Source organism: Lepidochelys kempii, chromosome 17, assembly GCF_965140285.1.
Source record: "Lepidochelys kempii isolate rLepKem1 chromosome 17, rLepKem1.hap1, whole genome shotgun sequence".
Classification (NCBI taxonomy): Eukaryota; Metazoa; Chordata; order Testudines; family Cheloniidae; genus Lepidochelys; species Lepidochelys kempii.
This window is the reverse complement of record NC_136396.1, coordinates 13304176-13320983: the sequence shown is the minus strand read 5'-3', so window position 1 is coordinate 13320983 and position 16808 is coordinate 13304176. Positions and strand designations below refer to the sequence as shown.

Below are 16808 nucleotides of genomic sequence, written 5' to 3'. Positions count from 1 at the left end.
TTATATGCAACAGGAGTCTAAGATCCATATAGATGGAGATTATAAATAAACCCACAATCCTCAGCTGGTCTAAGTCAACACAGCATCAATACTTCCACAGAGCTATTCCACCAGCTATTTACACCAGCTGAGAATCTGACCTCAGATATTTTCACACTGAGGCTTAGTAACTTGTACATGAGCAGACAGTGACATTGCACGGGGTTTTCATGGAGCACACTCAAGCGTATTTCATAAACAGAATGGTGCAAACTGTTGGGCTACAAAAGCAATTATTTCCTCAATGGTAAACAAAAAACACCTTTATTGAAATGTGAATTCCTAGTAGCAGTTACTTTAATCTCTTACAATATCACAAAAAGCCATCTGTGGCCCAGCCTCTCTGACAGATACATTTATAAGACGCACATCAGTTTGACCTTTACTTTTCTGTGATAAAAGACAACAGTTTTCTTGGAACAAAAATCCCAAACCTGATTCAGACTTTACTTACACCAGTTTTACACTTATAACTTGGACAAATTCACCGTTGTTACTGTATATTTACGCAGGTGTAAGGAAGTTCACAACAAGCCCCAAAGTCCACGCTCTACCATGACAATCGGAAGTTGTCACAAAAACTGAAACTGTTGAAGGGTTTAGACAACAAGTAACATTCCTGAATAAATGTACTGCTTAAAATCAAAACTGCTCTTCATTCACAACTGACAATTTTGATCAAACACACTGGCACTTAGGCTTGAAGATTAGCCACCATCACCCTCCCATACACACACACACACTGCCAGTAATGATCTGGTTCGAGAGATTCTGTTGGTGCCTTATTCCTAGTCGTTTCAAAATATTGTTGATTGTTCAGTCTTTCTGTTCAAAGGCAGAAGTGATTCTTTAGATATTAAGACTTGATGTATTTAGGTTTTCCTACTGGTCAGGGATTCAAATTAAAATTCACTGCTGCTTACTCAAAAAAATCAAATACTGATAGCCTACCTCACTCAAAACTCGCAATCAGTAGGACATTGTGCACAAATCTGATGAGCACGATTCAGCCCAAAAGAGTTCATACAAAACTGAACTCATTTTGCTTGGAGGCACAACTATTTAGAAAATATTAAATATAAGAATCCATGAAGTTGGAAGACACTTGGGCATGTTTTAAAGGCTTGACACAACCAGCATAATTAGAGGTGTTTTATGACTTCAGTGGATATTCTCCACCTTGCTGGATCGGGCTCTAGATTTATTTGTCTTTTCTTTATAGCAACGTGTGTTTGTGATTGACATACATGTTCATAAATCTTAGGTGCTGCCAATGGCATGGGTATGGGTCCTGGTATGGGTCAGGCTTTTAAAACCAGAGCTCCCAGGTTTCAAGCCCTCAGACAACCAGACGAGGGGGACAGTTACACTGAAAAATTCAACCTCCCTATCGTTGTTATTGAAACAGAACATTTAAATGTTGAAACAGGAAGCAAACAGACACCAGCTCTCTCCACTCCAAAAAGGCCAGCAACAAAATAATAAAAGCTGTAACACTAAATTGTGTGGGTCACAGTTACTCTCTAATTGCAAGGTCTATACGCTTAGAATAAAATGTACATGGCACCATGCCAATTATAGCAAATTGTTTATATGGATCATTTGTACTAGATTAAAAAGTGTCTGATATTTTAATTCGCAGAGCTAGAAGGAACAGAAAGGAAGAGATTATGAAGGGCTTTTGCCTTCTTGTTGCTGTCAAGGGTTAGGGCTTCATGCAAATATTCTGTATGAAGGTTATGCTATATAAGTAAGAAAACCAAATAATAGCTCTATCTATCAATCAGGTTAGTGATATCAACACCCCGAGATGTCCTTTGTTTTGTTCTTTCGCTGAAATCTAGTGTCCAAAGGATCAAAGCCCCTCTCTCTGGAGCCAAACACTGCCCAGTGTGGTGTTTTGGCGATGTAATCTGCTGCGGTGAAGGTCTTTGATCCCCTGCTTTCTTCATACTCCTGGACCAGCTCCTGAAAACGGTCATAATTGATCCACGTGCACCATTCTCCACCGATCTTGAACTAGAAAGGGGAAAAAAGAATATTGTCATATCTGGGAGCAATAAAGAGTACCAAAAAAAACTTGACTATATGCTTAGCCAAGCTGATGAATTCATAGCTACATTTTAAATTGGGTCGAACTGCAGCATTCTTATTCTCTAGACACAGCATTTCTCCCTGGGAAAAGAAGCCATCTAAAAATTAAGACATGATAATGACTGAATGTGAAAAGCCATACAGACTGCGTATTGTTCACCATCAATGGGAATCCACTTTTTCCAGTTCACATCTTGAAGCTTAACAAAATGCACACAGATGTGGAACAGTCCGTTTTCTTAAGGATCTAGTCAAAATTGAGTGTTCTCTACCGGCATATAGACTTAATTTCTTGGATGCATTACCTGCATGTCAAAAGTGAATGTCCTTCTGATCCTGTTAACACTCAGTGCTGCCTCCTCGGAAGGAATACCTCATCCTATCCTCTTTGGCTACACTCGACAGCCTATTTCGCAGCCATCTCAGCATTCACCCGAGCGTTCATTCTTATCTGAAGAATATGGTTTCAGGTGCTGGAAAAACTCTGTCTCAGCCTTGTGTGTTACAAAATGTTAGTGGGGTATCCCTGTTTTGAGGATCTTGTCCCATGACAGTGATCGACCTGTGTAACAGCCATCATCTTGACTGACACACTGGGATTACAACGGGTTCCTCCAGAGCTAAAAGCAAGAGATGCTCCCCGTTCAGCTAAATAGCCAAAACCCTGTAGCTGAGGGCTTTAACAACTCATATCCTCTGCAGATCAGCATGGATGAGGACTTGTAACACACTCTCATCAGTGGGTTACATAAGCATGCTGTAATACCGGCTAGAGGACATTAGCAACCACCGAGTGAAACGAAATCGGGTAAATAATACAGGTGTGCCTTTGTAGGAAACAGGTTTGAATTACTCTTCAAGAATAAGAGGACAGGGTCTGGGGAACAGAAAAAGGAAGAGAAGCTTAATTACATGAATTCTCCTTTTATGCAATGGGAATTTTAAGAATTGCTCATTTTGACAAGTCTATACTGCATTTGTCTAATAAGCCAGCTCTGCTAATTTAGCAACAGCCTTGACTGAATCCTCAATTAGGCGTTGTCGGTGCTAAGTAAGTGCCTATTACACGCTCCATCCAAGAAAGACTGAGAATGTTCTGGCACAGAGGGGGAGGGGGTTTTAAAAATTGAATGTTATGCATTTAAATGGCATCTGACTTGATGCCCAAGAGCTAAAAGCTTTTCAAGTAGGGGGAAAAAAAAAGCTAACATCAGCAACATTTGAAATAAAACTTTGCTCCTGTTACTATATTGCTGGCCATCTAATAGTTATGAAGATGGCTTGTCTGAAGATTCCTCAGCTTAGTTCTCTTAGCCAAGAACAGGAAAATGCAGAGTCATAATTGCAGGCAATGATTTCATTGTCAAATACTTTTTATTCAATGTTTGCTCTAAATATGTGATGATACGAAGGCAGTGTTCAAACTAGACGATGTATCTATTGTTCTACATACAGCTTGCAATAAAGCAACTTGCAATTTAAAGAGATGTTTTTGCCTAAAAGGCAGTGTGGTCTAGTGGATAGGGTAGTGCTCCCGGTGAGAGGAGAGCTGGGCTCTACATCCATTGTTGTCCCTGACACTGGGCAAGCCACTTCACCTTACCTTTGTTGCTCCCTTGCACCCTCTGTCTCTCGTCTACTCAGACTAAAAGCTCTGCAGCACAGGGACTCTCTTCTCATGTCCTACGCTCCTACCACAATGGGGCACTTCTCTTGGCTGAGACCTCCAGATGCAGTGGTGCTCAGTAGCTAGAGCTGGAGAATGGGAATCGGGACTTTTGTATTCTATTTGTAGCTCACTTTGACTCTTGTGACTTTGGGCAAGTCAGTTAACTTCTTTGTCCCTTACTCCCTAATCAGTCAACTAGCTATCATGCTCCCCCATCCTCATGGGAATGAGAGAGGCTTATTAAATGACTTAAAAGAGCTTTGAATCCCTAGAACAAAAGACATTTCAGAAAGTTCATAAAATGTATAAGGATGCCAACAAATGTTGGCATACAATGCACACGCAATATTTAAAGAGAGAAAACCAAAAAATGGATGGTCATTGCAGCCTTAAGCATGTGATACAGTGAAAGTGAACTGTTTAACGCACAGTGAATTAATTTTCATAACTACACAAGGAACTCCATAGATATGGAATGGATCAAAGAAATTTAAAGAAGCAAAGATAAAGGGCAACCTAGTGGATGGTGATCAAAGATCAAATAAAATTGTTAAAACCTGAAACTAAATCAGCAAATGAATAGTTCAACAAGCCTACTTTCTTGCAAACAAATGAGGTGCTCTTACCTTGGGGGGGGATGGGACGACGACTTTGCAATAAATTTTTTAACTGCATTCAGCAGCTGACAAACTTTGTACCCACTCCCACAATAAGAAAAACTGCTATTACCATAAGTCATCAAGTCAAGATGAAACAAAGATATAGATTAAAAACTACAGCAACAGTCCAGACAGCAGTCTACTGTACAAGCTAGATTATTAAATTGGAAACAATATGGCAATTTTGTGTATTATCTGAAGGATGAACAGAACTACCATCGAACCCATATCTGCACTGACAAGCTAATCAATAGTGATTCAGTTTCACCCGCACTCAGTAGAACATGAATGTGTGGATTACAAAGAAATTAAATTCCCGAATGGGCTAGCATTCAAGTAGTCTTCTTCACAGTGCACAGCAGCTGCTACAGATACAGAACTCCACTGCTGTCCAATTTAGTTGGGGAAAGTGGTCTCTTACAGAGATGAGACTTTAAAATGAGCTTTGGAGAAAAATTAGCTTTTTTTTTTTTTAAATAACTACTTACTTTTCTCAGACCACAATAGTGTTCTATTTCATTGCTCTAACTGTCCAACTAAGACTACACTCATCTTTGTCAAAGCATACTAGAATAATTGGGGGATCTAAAATGGTATGTCCAGCACTAGTGTCCAACGGGCTATTTTTGTAACAAGGGGGCAGAATTCTTAAAAGTTATGCAACGTGAGCTGTCAGATTCCTGAAGAAAATGTTAACCCGCACAATCTCCTTAAGAAAATCAGAAGATATTCATGACCGAATGCAATTATGCAAAGTGTCAATCTGCTTTATCTGATATGCAGGCTCTGAAAGGTCTATTTGAGCATTTTTTACATACAAATGGCACTGGGAACCATGGGATCAAATGCAATTACTCAATAGGATCATATATATGCAAAACAAACCAAGTGAGAACCTAAAACCAAGCCCTTATTGAAGCCCAAATAAACTGGGGTCAAACAACAAAAACTTGATAGTGCAACAAAGGGAGTGTGCAATAAACAAATAAGACCTGAATTATAGCAGGGAAACCAGTGTAGAATTCCAAATGCAACAATAATGCTTGCAGATCCATGCATGAAAAGTATGTAAAGTGCTTAAAAAGGCACGTAAGAATAAGGAGTCATTTTTAATTGGGCAACCCAAGGCACAGTGAAAGGAAGCAACTTACCCAGTCAAGGTCAATGTGAGTTGGGAGAGTTCCCACCCAGCTCCAAGCAAAAGACAGGCACTCATCATAATATCAAAAATTCACCCTTTCCGGGTTTTATTACACAAAGGAAATTCCAAAACAACATCCCAGGAAACCCAGGCTAAATCTTTTCCCAAGGACACCTTCCCTTCCGGACCCATACCAAATGTCATCATTCCCACTCTGAACTAGAGCTAGACAGCCCAAAAAGTCTAGTCAAAGATGCAGGCCGTTCTAGTTACTTATAGTTTTTGTGATGAACGCTCAACTCTTGTGGTGTCTAAATTAGATTTTAAGCAATTCAGCTACATCATCTCATGTGGATGTATACCATGTGGCACAATGGGGCCCTTAATCCCGATTGGGGTCCTTTACAGGCTTTCATAATCATCATCATCATCATCCAACTCCCTTAGCAACAATCAAGCTAAGATTCTATGGTATTTTGTTACAAAAACAGAAGAAATATTTAATATTTTTAATGCTGTGGTGCAATGGCAACAACACATGGATATGAAAAAGTCATCTTTAAGCACAGTGGAACATGGATTGACTTTCCTCCAAGGCAATAAAAATCAAATAAACTTTGCGGGGAGCGGGACAATGACTTCTTCAGTTGTCCACACAGATTTACTGATTGGAGTTCAACAATTTTATGAACATTCTCCAGCTAGCAAAAGATTTAAGACTTTCTATAGTATTTCAAAGTTCACACAAACAATGGAACGATAATGCTAAAAACTAGTGTTATTTCAAAGGCCAATACAGTTGGGATTTTTATTATATTTTTCACTACCTAGTTAGTCTGTTAAGGTAATAAATACAGGAACAAGGGACTACTTTTTTTTGTTAGATCAGTTAAAAAAACAAACAAACAACAACAAAAGCCACCACACAGGCTATGTGAGATTGTCTTTTCCAACCAGCTCTAAAATTAAGTCACTGAAGAGTGAAAACTCATCCCCTTTCTGGGTTTGGCTTTATTAACAGTAAGGTCAGACATTCACCTCAGGCTTGACTGCTCTACTGGTTCCTATCTCAGGGATGCTTAGCCCACACCATAGATCTGATACAGGCATATTTACACCACCTTCATTACCATAGTGCCTGAGCACCTTCCAGTACTTACTCTAGGGAGCCACTCCCCTCCACCCTGCCTCAATGTGCACAAAAACCCACTTAATCTTTTCCCAGCAACATCTATGGGGGGCCCAATCCAAAGCCCACTGAAGTGAATGGGAGTCTTTCCATTGATGAACTCTGGATCATGCCTGAGGGAAGAGGTTGATGGGAAGTGTGTGTCATTTCAGGCCAATACTGACAGCACATCATGAGTTAATGTTGACTACTTTGTTTTTTATTTATCCCTAATGGAAGTGTATCTAACATTATTTCAAAGGGCATTATCTACTGGAATACCATTTCCACTTGAATTTCTTTATGCTGAAAATAGAGTAGCTTATTATGTAAAACTGAACATTCCTGAAGGAAAGAACAGATTAAAATGTGGAAAACAGTTAATTGCTGCAGTGCATAAGCAATTTTTAGTAACTAATGTATAAAGAATTTATGTTTGAGATAATATAATTTGTAGTACAACATACTACATTCCATCAGACAGGCATAATTGCAGAGAAATAAAAGTCTCAACAGATTTATATGGAGGGATATAATACAGAAGAGAACCAAAGATTGTGACATGAAATGCTACAGTTGAAAAATGGAAGTCAGCCAAAAATCAATTAGTTTATCCTAATAAGGATGACACTATTATTCTCTTCTGAGGAACGTGCATTAAACTGAAGAATAAGGTGTCTCTTCATCCATTCACTTTGGTAGTTCTTTATATACTTATTCCCAGACAAAGAGAACGTACTCTAGGCAAAATAAGAAATTCAACCAGAGTGGTGCAGTGAAGCTTGTTGCCGTTACTATCCAGGTTTTACCCTTCTGGAGCTAATCCTGAGCTGGAAGGACATATCCTCTCATGGGAGAAGTGATAATTAGCTGCCCTGTCCACTTCATTCATTAGGGTCTTCTCCTTGCAGACTGTCAGGAAGGCTGAACTGAAAGGGCTATGAAACATGGAATTCTTTCCACTATTGACTGAATGGCAATAATCATGTTTCAGAGTAGCAGCCATGTTAGTTTGTATCCACAAAAAGAAAAGGAGTACTTGTGGCACTTTAGAGACTAACAAATTTATTTGAGCATAAGCTTTTGTGAGCTACAGCTCACTTCATTGGATGCAATCATGTTGTGTTTCATTTATGCCCCAAACTGAGGTCAAATGCAAGAGTTTAGCTACACAGCAATTCTTCTCACCACCACTATACAGGAAAAACAGGGCATTACTTTTTTCAATCAGTTATTCTTTAATAACCTCAAGGTTCATCATTTTACATGCAGAAGTTACCAAAAAATAATGGTTAAGCATAAATCATTTCTAGACTACATAAAAAAAATCACTCAGTGGAAAGAAAAAGGTGTGACTGCTTCAATGGCATTGCTTAGCGACACAAACTGCTCCAGGACTGTACTGTAGGAAATGATCCTGCATTGGCAGAATGATGGACTGGAGGATGTAATAGAGCTTTTCCATCTCTAACTTACAGAACTTTAAAATCTGGTTTCTGCAAGTGTTCAACCAACATTTTTCCAGTCTGCTAACAGCATCACATGTTAAAAGAGGGGTTTTCACCAGCAAATATTGAAGGGGAAGCTTTTTAAAGCTGACAGATGCAAGGTTTAATTCTGGTTACCATCTTCCTCCTCCTTCATCTCCCCATTTCAAAAAAACAAATGAAAATTTACTCTCTCACACCCAATTATCAGACATTCAAAAACTATTTATTAGGTTTCAACAGGAAGGACTCCAAGAGTGTTAAAACTCAAGCTTCTCAGCTGAGCATTCCAACTAGGGAACTCAGAACACAGGCTTGTTAAATTTTCCAACACACACACACACATATTGCTCTCCCCCTTGCTTTTCCAAACTGCTTCACACTCTTGTGAGCCAGTTAGGAACTAAACTTGACATGAACGATGCCTCAAAGCAACATTGTGTCTTTCTCCATTCCTGGAAGGCTCACAGAAACCAGAATTGTTAATAGAGGTTGCTTGCTTTTGTGTTTGGATCCCCCAGCCCCAGAGCAACTGGGGCTTGGGTGGGACTGGTCACACATATCCACTTGCAGAAAATCATTTTACATACTTTAGAAGTGTTCCATGTTGGGCTCGCAAACCTTAATATGTCCCTTTAACTCTATTGCACAGTACAGTCATTTGATGAAGTACTTGATCAAAAAAAGACCACCGCTTCCACATGCATTTTACTAAAATGTAAGACTTATCTTCAAAGCACAGGTTAGGGTTGCATCAGAACAACCCTCATGAGTCCCTATTTTCAGCAGCTTCCCTCAAATGATTTCTTACTGAGCTTAAACAATTCTTTTTCCATTAAACAAAAAACGTTCTTAGGAAGACGGCACAGATGTGCACACATAGCTTAGGATGCTTTTTTTTAGTTGCAGAAACTCCTGCAACTTAAAAATGTGCTATCTTGTAAAGCCTGTAGGAACACTAGCACATCATATCAGATACTGTCATTGATGGCTTGTGGTCATCTAACATGATTGTTACCACACGAACACACACCAAAATGCTTTTCATTTTCAAAGTTGTCTCAATATATTTAGGTTTCAGAGTAGCAGCCGTGTTAGTCTGTACCCGCAAAAAGAAAAGGAGGACGTGTGGCACCTTAGAGACTAACCAATTTATTTGAGCATGAGCTTTCGTGAGCTACAGCTTGCATCCGATGAAGTGAGCTGCAGCTCACGAAAGCTTATGCTCAAATAAATTGGTTAGTCTCTAAGGTGCCACAAGTCCTCCTTTTCAGTATATTTAGAGAGCCGATTTGTAAAAGCAACATGGCACTCTAACTTCCCAGAAAGAAGCACTAGATGTTACACCTGGGTCAAAATAAACCCGTATTTTGCCAACTAAGAGCAACACTCTTCTCCCAAAACACCAGCATAAAACAGATGTTTCCTTTTAGGCTAGTGTAAGTGCCACTCCATTAATTGCTCATTTGCTGGCACAGAAGGTAAGGGCTGTTGCCCATTTTCTCTCTCGCTCTCTCCCCTCCCCCCCATACATTTTCATGGAGACCAAGTGTATTAGCTCTGCAAGACTAGACAGCATTAAAATGGCTATTGACTATCGGTCTACCGCAGTATATTATTCTCTGAAGCCATGGCACCAGGCTTACAAAGATTCTACATGTACCATATTTGTGCATGTAATATATTGATGTATGAAGTGTGATACGATACAATGATTGACAGAGCCAGAAGGGTACCGAGAAGTCACCTACTACAAGACAGGCCCGACAAAGAAAATAACAGAACGCCACTAGCCGTCACCTACAACCCCCACTAAAACCTCTCTAGTGCATCATCAAGGATCTACAACCTATCCTGAAGGGCGATCCCTCACTCTCACAGACCTTGGGAGACAGGCCAGTCCTTGCTTACAGATAGCCCCCCAACCTGAAGCAAATACTCACCAGCAACTACACACCACACAACAAAAACACCAACCCAGGAACCAAACTCTGCTACAAATTCCGGTGCCAACTCTGTCCACATATCTATTCAAGGGACACCATCATAAGACCTAACCACATCAGCCACACCATCAAGGGCTCATTCACCTGCACATCTACCAATGTGATATATGCCATCATGTGCCAGCAATGCCCCTCTGCCATGTACACTGGCCAAACCGGACAGTCTCTATGCAAAAGAATAAATGGACACAAATCTGACATCAGGAATCGTAACATTCAAAAACCAGTAGGAGAACACTTCAATCTCTCTGGTCACTCAACAACAGACCTAAAAGTGGCAATTCTTCAACAAAAAAAACCTTCAAAAACAGACTCCAACGTGAAGCTGCAGAACTGGAATTAATCTGAAAACTGGATACCATTAGATTAGGCCTGAATAGAGACTGGGATTGGTTGGGTCATTACAAAACCTAAACTTAACTTTCCCAATACTAATTTCTCCCTACTGTTACTCACACCTTCTTGTCAACTGTCTGTAATGGGCCACTCTCTTACCACTTCAAAAGTTATTTTTCCTCCCTTGGTATCCTGCTGTTAATTGATTTATCTTGTTAGACTGACCTCACATTTGGTGAAGCAACCCCCAATCCTTTCATGTATTTATACCTGCTCCTGTATTTTCACTCCATGCATCCGATGAAGTGGGTTCTAGCCCACAGAAGCTTATGCCCAAATAAATTTGTTAGTCTCTAAGGTGCCACAAGGACTCCTCAATGTATGGAACAGAGAGGTATGAATTGGCTACTGATTAATGCCTGGAAGCAGGAGTCAGAAGGTACTCAAATACCATGGTCATGCGGTACAGTGCAAAAACCTAGACCAACAAATATATCTGGTTCTAGTCATGGCTCTGCCACGAGCTTCAAGTTATTTCACCTTTGCATACCTCTGTTTTCCCATCTCTGAAATGGGAATATTGCTGCCACCTCCACTTTCCCTCCCTATGTTGCTTAACTCAAATGCTTAAGACATCCAAGTTCCTCAGACAGAAGGAGCTATCTAAGTGCAATGTAATATTATAGGAAGTTTCCTTTTTAAAAGTTATGACCACTATATTTACTTATCTAGGGCCCCTCAGTGCAGCAATTTATGCCATTTTCTTTGCACCATTTCAGCATAAACCACCTTTTGTTCTCATTAACGTGCGCCTTGAGGAAAATTCTTAAAATTAGGTTAGTTGGGAAAAAAATTAATCCATTTTCTCATGCAACCTTTCCAGCCTCAGTTCCTTAATTTAAGCTGATGACAGTGAGATATCTTAATAAAACAGCTTTTATTATTAAACAGATGAAACATAATGGCAGTGCACAGTATTACATTATGCAAATTTTCATAACAAGGCTATTCACACCACCTGCCAATAGAAATCTGTCTGAGTCAACGTGAATAATTCATTAAGTTATTGTGGACAGTTTCTTTACCTAACTATTTAAGGTTCTTAATATATGCTTTCTTGTATGGCAGGAGTAACTGGACTGGAGCTGATGTGAAACCAAAAGAAATATGGCAGACAGCTGAATTCTATCAGGCTCATATCACCACTTCTAATTCAGAACTCAGCATTATTTTTAATTGCTAGCTATAACTTTAGGCTCCACGGGAAGCAACTAGGACTAGGAGATGAATCAAGTCATAAACATGTGACATGGAATGTTATAAAACTCTAACAGTGTATGGGACATCTAATTATGAGAATTTTACCACATACTATACCCTAGGGGTAAAACAAAAATCAGTATATCGGCACTGACCACTGGGGAACAATGATACTGGTGCAGAACTATATCCTTCCAGAAATCTTAAAAACCACCATCCATGAACAATCACACTGAAGATTTCCATTTTCCCCCCAACAATCTCTCTGTCCATAAGTACCCTAGTCACATGATCAGTGATTTTTTTAAACCCTTTAACAGCATTATCACCAGTTTAGACAATCAGACCATCATCCAAATTTAGCACTGATAAAGTTTTATACATTCAATTTGTTATCGCACTTTCTAAAAGAGTAAAAGCCTTGCAAACTGTCTGTACCATCCTCGGTACAGTGGCATAATGCCATCCACACATGGGATCTCTCTTCTGTAACTTATTAGCTGCTATTTATTAAGTCTAATCTTATACAGATTATTCTACATAAAAGATGCATTATTGTAGATTTTTTTAATATATAATTCTTACCATCATTATGGAGCAGCCCATCTACCAATTAAGCCATAGATACACCCAGACAGTTTTAATTCTAATGGATGAAAAATGGATTACTTCAGAATAACCACAGTGCCCTTTTTAATAACTAAGGGATCAAGCACAGCAGAACCAACCTCATATTTTGAGAGCGACACTAAAGAAAATCACAGAAGCATCAAGTTACAATCCCATGCCTGCAATAATATTGCTGTCGAGAAGTTAGACTATTTCATGGACAGGTTAAGGAGTTACATGGGTCTCCCTGCCTGCTGTAAACATTATATCTGGTTCAAATTTATGGCAGTGGAGGCTCAATTCTCCTCTCACCATGCAACTCTACTGTTGTCGGTACAGTTACGCTGACATCAAACTAGCATAGAATGCAGTCCAGATTTTGGATCCCAGGTTCTAGGAGGACAGAGAATACTTATACCCAAAAATTGACCTGCAAAATGTGGGACTGTTAGGGACAGGAAGGAAATAAAATGCTGTGGATCTTTCTGAAAGACAAGAATAATATCTTTTATTGGATCAGCTTCTCTTGATGAGAGAGACAAGCTTTGAAGCTTACACAGACCCATGTAGAACCCACCCGCCACCCTCTGGTGGGTCAGGACTCACCCTACTTGGACACACTGATTCTAAAGCACTGCAGCCCACAAAATCCAGTGCTGAAACCTGCAGACAATGTAGAACACAAGAGAGGGTTTGAGCTATAACCGTCACATCCAGAGCCAAACATTCCCAAAGTTTTGGGATCTCTGGATCCACTGTTTGGATTCAGATCCACCTTTACAAGGTCTGTCAATTCACAGATTTTAAGGCTAGAAGGGACCATTCAATTATCTTGACTGACTTCCTGTGTAACACAGGCCTTTGGATTTTACCTGTTTACCCCAAACTTTGATTTGTTTCTATCCTGTTTCGAACTGGGGACCTTCCACATGATAGGCACCTACACTACTGAAACCTCCTAAAGACTGATGAAGGTGGGATTCGAACCCACGCATGCACAACATAATACAGTAGTAGCCCAATGCCATGTCCAACTGGCCACCTCAAAATGCAGTCTCCTGGCAGGGAGAAAAAACCCAGGTGCCCCTTATGACAGGTGGGGATACTCATCACTACACCAACAAAGAAGAAGCTCACAAAATACTTAAATTCTTAAAAATAATCCTTCAGTGTTAAGGACTTGCCTTTAGCTGATCAAAAATGAACAGCAACAGAAGTAGAAAGCAAGAAAGGTACTACAAATACAAATAGCATTCATGAGAAACCCAGGAATGTAAAGCGACAGAGACAGCATTGATGGAAAACAAACCCATCACAAAAGCAAGGTAGGTTATTTAAAATCTGTATAATAGAATGTAATTGGCAAGCAAGGGTTTCAACACAATGGAATACATGGCAAACACCAGGGTAAAACAAATCAACAAAACAAAAAAAGAGAAGCAGACGTTTTTATTCCAGAAATTACTGCGATTGTAACTTTCATTCAAAAAGATATTTGCTGCGAGGCATCTGCAGAAGATTTTCTCCCTTATTAGTCACTCACTCTGATTGTCTCAAGGATACCATTTATTGTTACAACACAAGGAAAACCAGCTGCCTAAGTTCTCTCTCTGAAAAGGTTATTAGAATTAATTGTTAAATTAGAAAGTTGCCACTGTCTCAATATCTCCACCAATTAATTCAAAAGCACTGCAATAAATTAGATTTTTGTACTTGACTGTTCATAGGATTTGCCACAAAGCAAATGCAATTACTTGAGACTATAACAGCTATGCTGGGAAAATATAATCAGACGGGAGGGAGCTGGAATACTCTGGACACCTCGCAAGGGGAGGTGGAAGTCATCCGTTTAAGAAAAGACACAACTGGGAGGACACAGAAGAGACAAGTGGGACTGACACCTTCTGAAAGTGGCACACACTGGGCAATACAAGCAAGAAACAGATAGCTAAGGGGACTACTAATGTTGCTGCTACAGGGCTATCTACCTTCACTGAACACAATGGCACTTGCTAGCAATGGCTACTCTACACAGATAGTTTCAAGCCAACCTCAAAATAGTACAAGTATTAGCTTCTTCATCTACAGGTTAATACTGATCTATTAACCAAGTGTTTTTAATCACAGTGGCTAATGCAACACTGAAAGCCAGATTCAATTTCCACTGAAATAAATGGGAGTCTTTCAGCCAGCATCTATGGGAATTGCATTGGGCCTGAACGATAAAATTTTCAAATGTGCCCAAGTCCTATTTTCAAAAAGGATTTAGGCCCCTAAATCACATTCACTATCAATGAGTCAGCCACCCAAATGCCCAAGTCCTTTTGACAATGGGACTTAGGGTGAAATTTTCAAAAGTGCTTAAGTGATTATCCATATTTAAAGCAGTTGGTAGTCAATGCCCCTAATTTAAGACAAAACAGGTATTAAACAGCTCACTCTCTATGTGCCATTTTTAAATTCTCTTGAACATGCAGGCATTTCAATGAAGGGTTGGATTTTTTTTAATTTGAACTTAATAAAAACAGCTAGATCTTGCAAAACAGAATGAAGCAAATGAAGTTTCTTAATTATTTCTACTATCCTTTTTTCTCCACTCTTTTTTATTTTAAAAGGTTCCTTTTATGCAGCCTAATGGCTCCCATAGCTCTGGTTTTCCACGAGTAAAACATTGATGAGTTTTATTCTCTACTGGAGCTTAAAATCCAGAATTAAAAAGGAGTAGAAATAAATTTACTTTTTATTAGTTATTTTAGCTCCTGGGTATTGATTGCCTCCAACAGACTCCCTCTCCTCATGAATTTAGAAAGCAAAGTAGTTGTAGAATTCCTCACAGGTTAGTATCCATCTATTCTTGTTACTGTTAATAATGGTGTTACTTAGATTATGTATCAATGACCTAGGGGAAAATTGGTTTCCTTTCCTTAGGCCAGACTTTCACCTTGCTATGGAAGAGATTTTTCCATTGTGAATGCACTCTGGCACAGCTACCAGTTCCACCACATAAGATTTGAATTGAAAAATAAGGAAATATTATGAGGACATGGGCCAAGAAAGTAGCATGTCAGATTTTTTTAATCCTACTCCACACATACCCCCACTTGTTTTTTTAATGTGAATTTGGCACCTTTGAAAATTTCCTACTGGACATTTTCAGCCACTATAATTAGTTGCAAACACCAATTAAAAATAACTTCTGATTTTCTGCAAGTCGGTGTCTGCAAGGCACCGTACACGCAGGAGACAAGAGAACAGCCCCAAAAGGAGTTCACAATTTAAGTAAATGATCAGAGGTAACAGGTGAATACCACACAGACAGACACACACAGCATAATCTAATACCAAAATAAGAAGTAGTGATGTCATCAGCTGCCTAGCAAGTCCTTCGTTTTGCATTTTAAAATGTTTTCCTGTACAACAGAATGCCAAATAGTACAATATTTTCTGAACCCCACACGCTTAAAAATTAACCATCCTTTCAGCATTTCACATGCATTTCAAATGACTTTGATGGCATTTATAAGAAACATACATTATATATACACATACATATATGCGCCACTGAAACATGCTTTGCCTACAAAGTATTTCAGTGCCTGACAGAACTGCTGGGCTGGTGTTGCTGTTATGACAGCAGTAGTAGTTTCACAGTTGTTTATCTATCATTTATATGGATAGAGAGTGTATGAAATTATAACAGAGCTGCTTTATTGTTTGTCCTTTAAAATCAGTTTTCTAGAAATACAGTTGCGGAGACCTCTCAGATACTGCAAACCAGATACATCAAGCTGTTCTGAGGGGAAATTTTTCCATGCTTAACACCCACATATCAATTTGTCTTGTGTAGAAATTGTTTATCTCAAAGAAGAAACGCAGTCCCCAGTGCTCCTCCAACTTGGGAGTAAAAGGAATAAAGATGTCTACCGCTTTGACAGGAATTCTAATGATTAAAAAAATATATATATAAAAATATAACCCGAACCCCTCTAAGCTCTGGTGCCCCTTCAATGTCTAATCTGCATGAGGACACTCATTGCTGAACAGCATTATTAAAGAAGCAATAGGGGCGGGAGACAGCAACAACCAACCCATCCCCATTTAGTTTATTCCTGCTGCCAAAAAATACAAAGCAAAGACAGCAAGAGAGAGACTTTCATTTTCTTTGAGAGCCAAATGACTGACTGATATTTTCAAGATCTTGCTTGTGTCATCAAGGACAGTACTGCAGGTTGTAACAGGGCAGTCACTGAACCCATAACCATCTCCAAAACTAATCCACAGAGCTCCATGGGATAACTGCATTAAGGGATTTTTAAAAAGCTAATCTTCCAAACCTAGAA

At 39.3% G+C, this 16808-nt stretch overlaps 1 protein-coding gene across 6 annotated transcripts in view; it reads right to left on the bottom strand.

The window, feature by feature from the left end:
• Positions 1-284: 284 nt before the first annotated feature.
• The window catches only part of LOC140899651 (S-adenosyl-L-methionine-dependent tRNA 4-demethylwyosine synthase TYW1), a 121756-nt gene continuing 105232 nt past the window's right edge, over positions 285-16808 (bottom strand). For all 6 annotated transcript variants that reach the window (XM_078849266.1, XM_073315486.2, XM_073315487.1 and 3 more), the window contains one exon: positions 285-2058. In XM_078849266.1, the coding sequence (XP_078705392.1) occupies positions 1837-2058 (222 nt within the window). In that variant the 3' untranslated portion in view covers positions 285-1836. The remainder of the gene's footprint in view (positions 2059-16808) is intronic.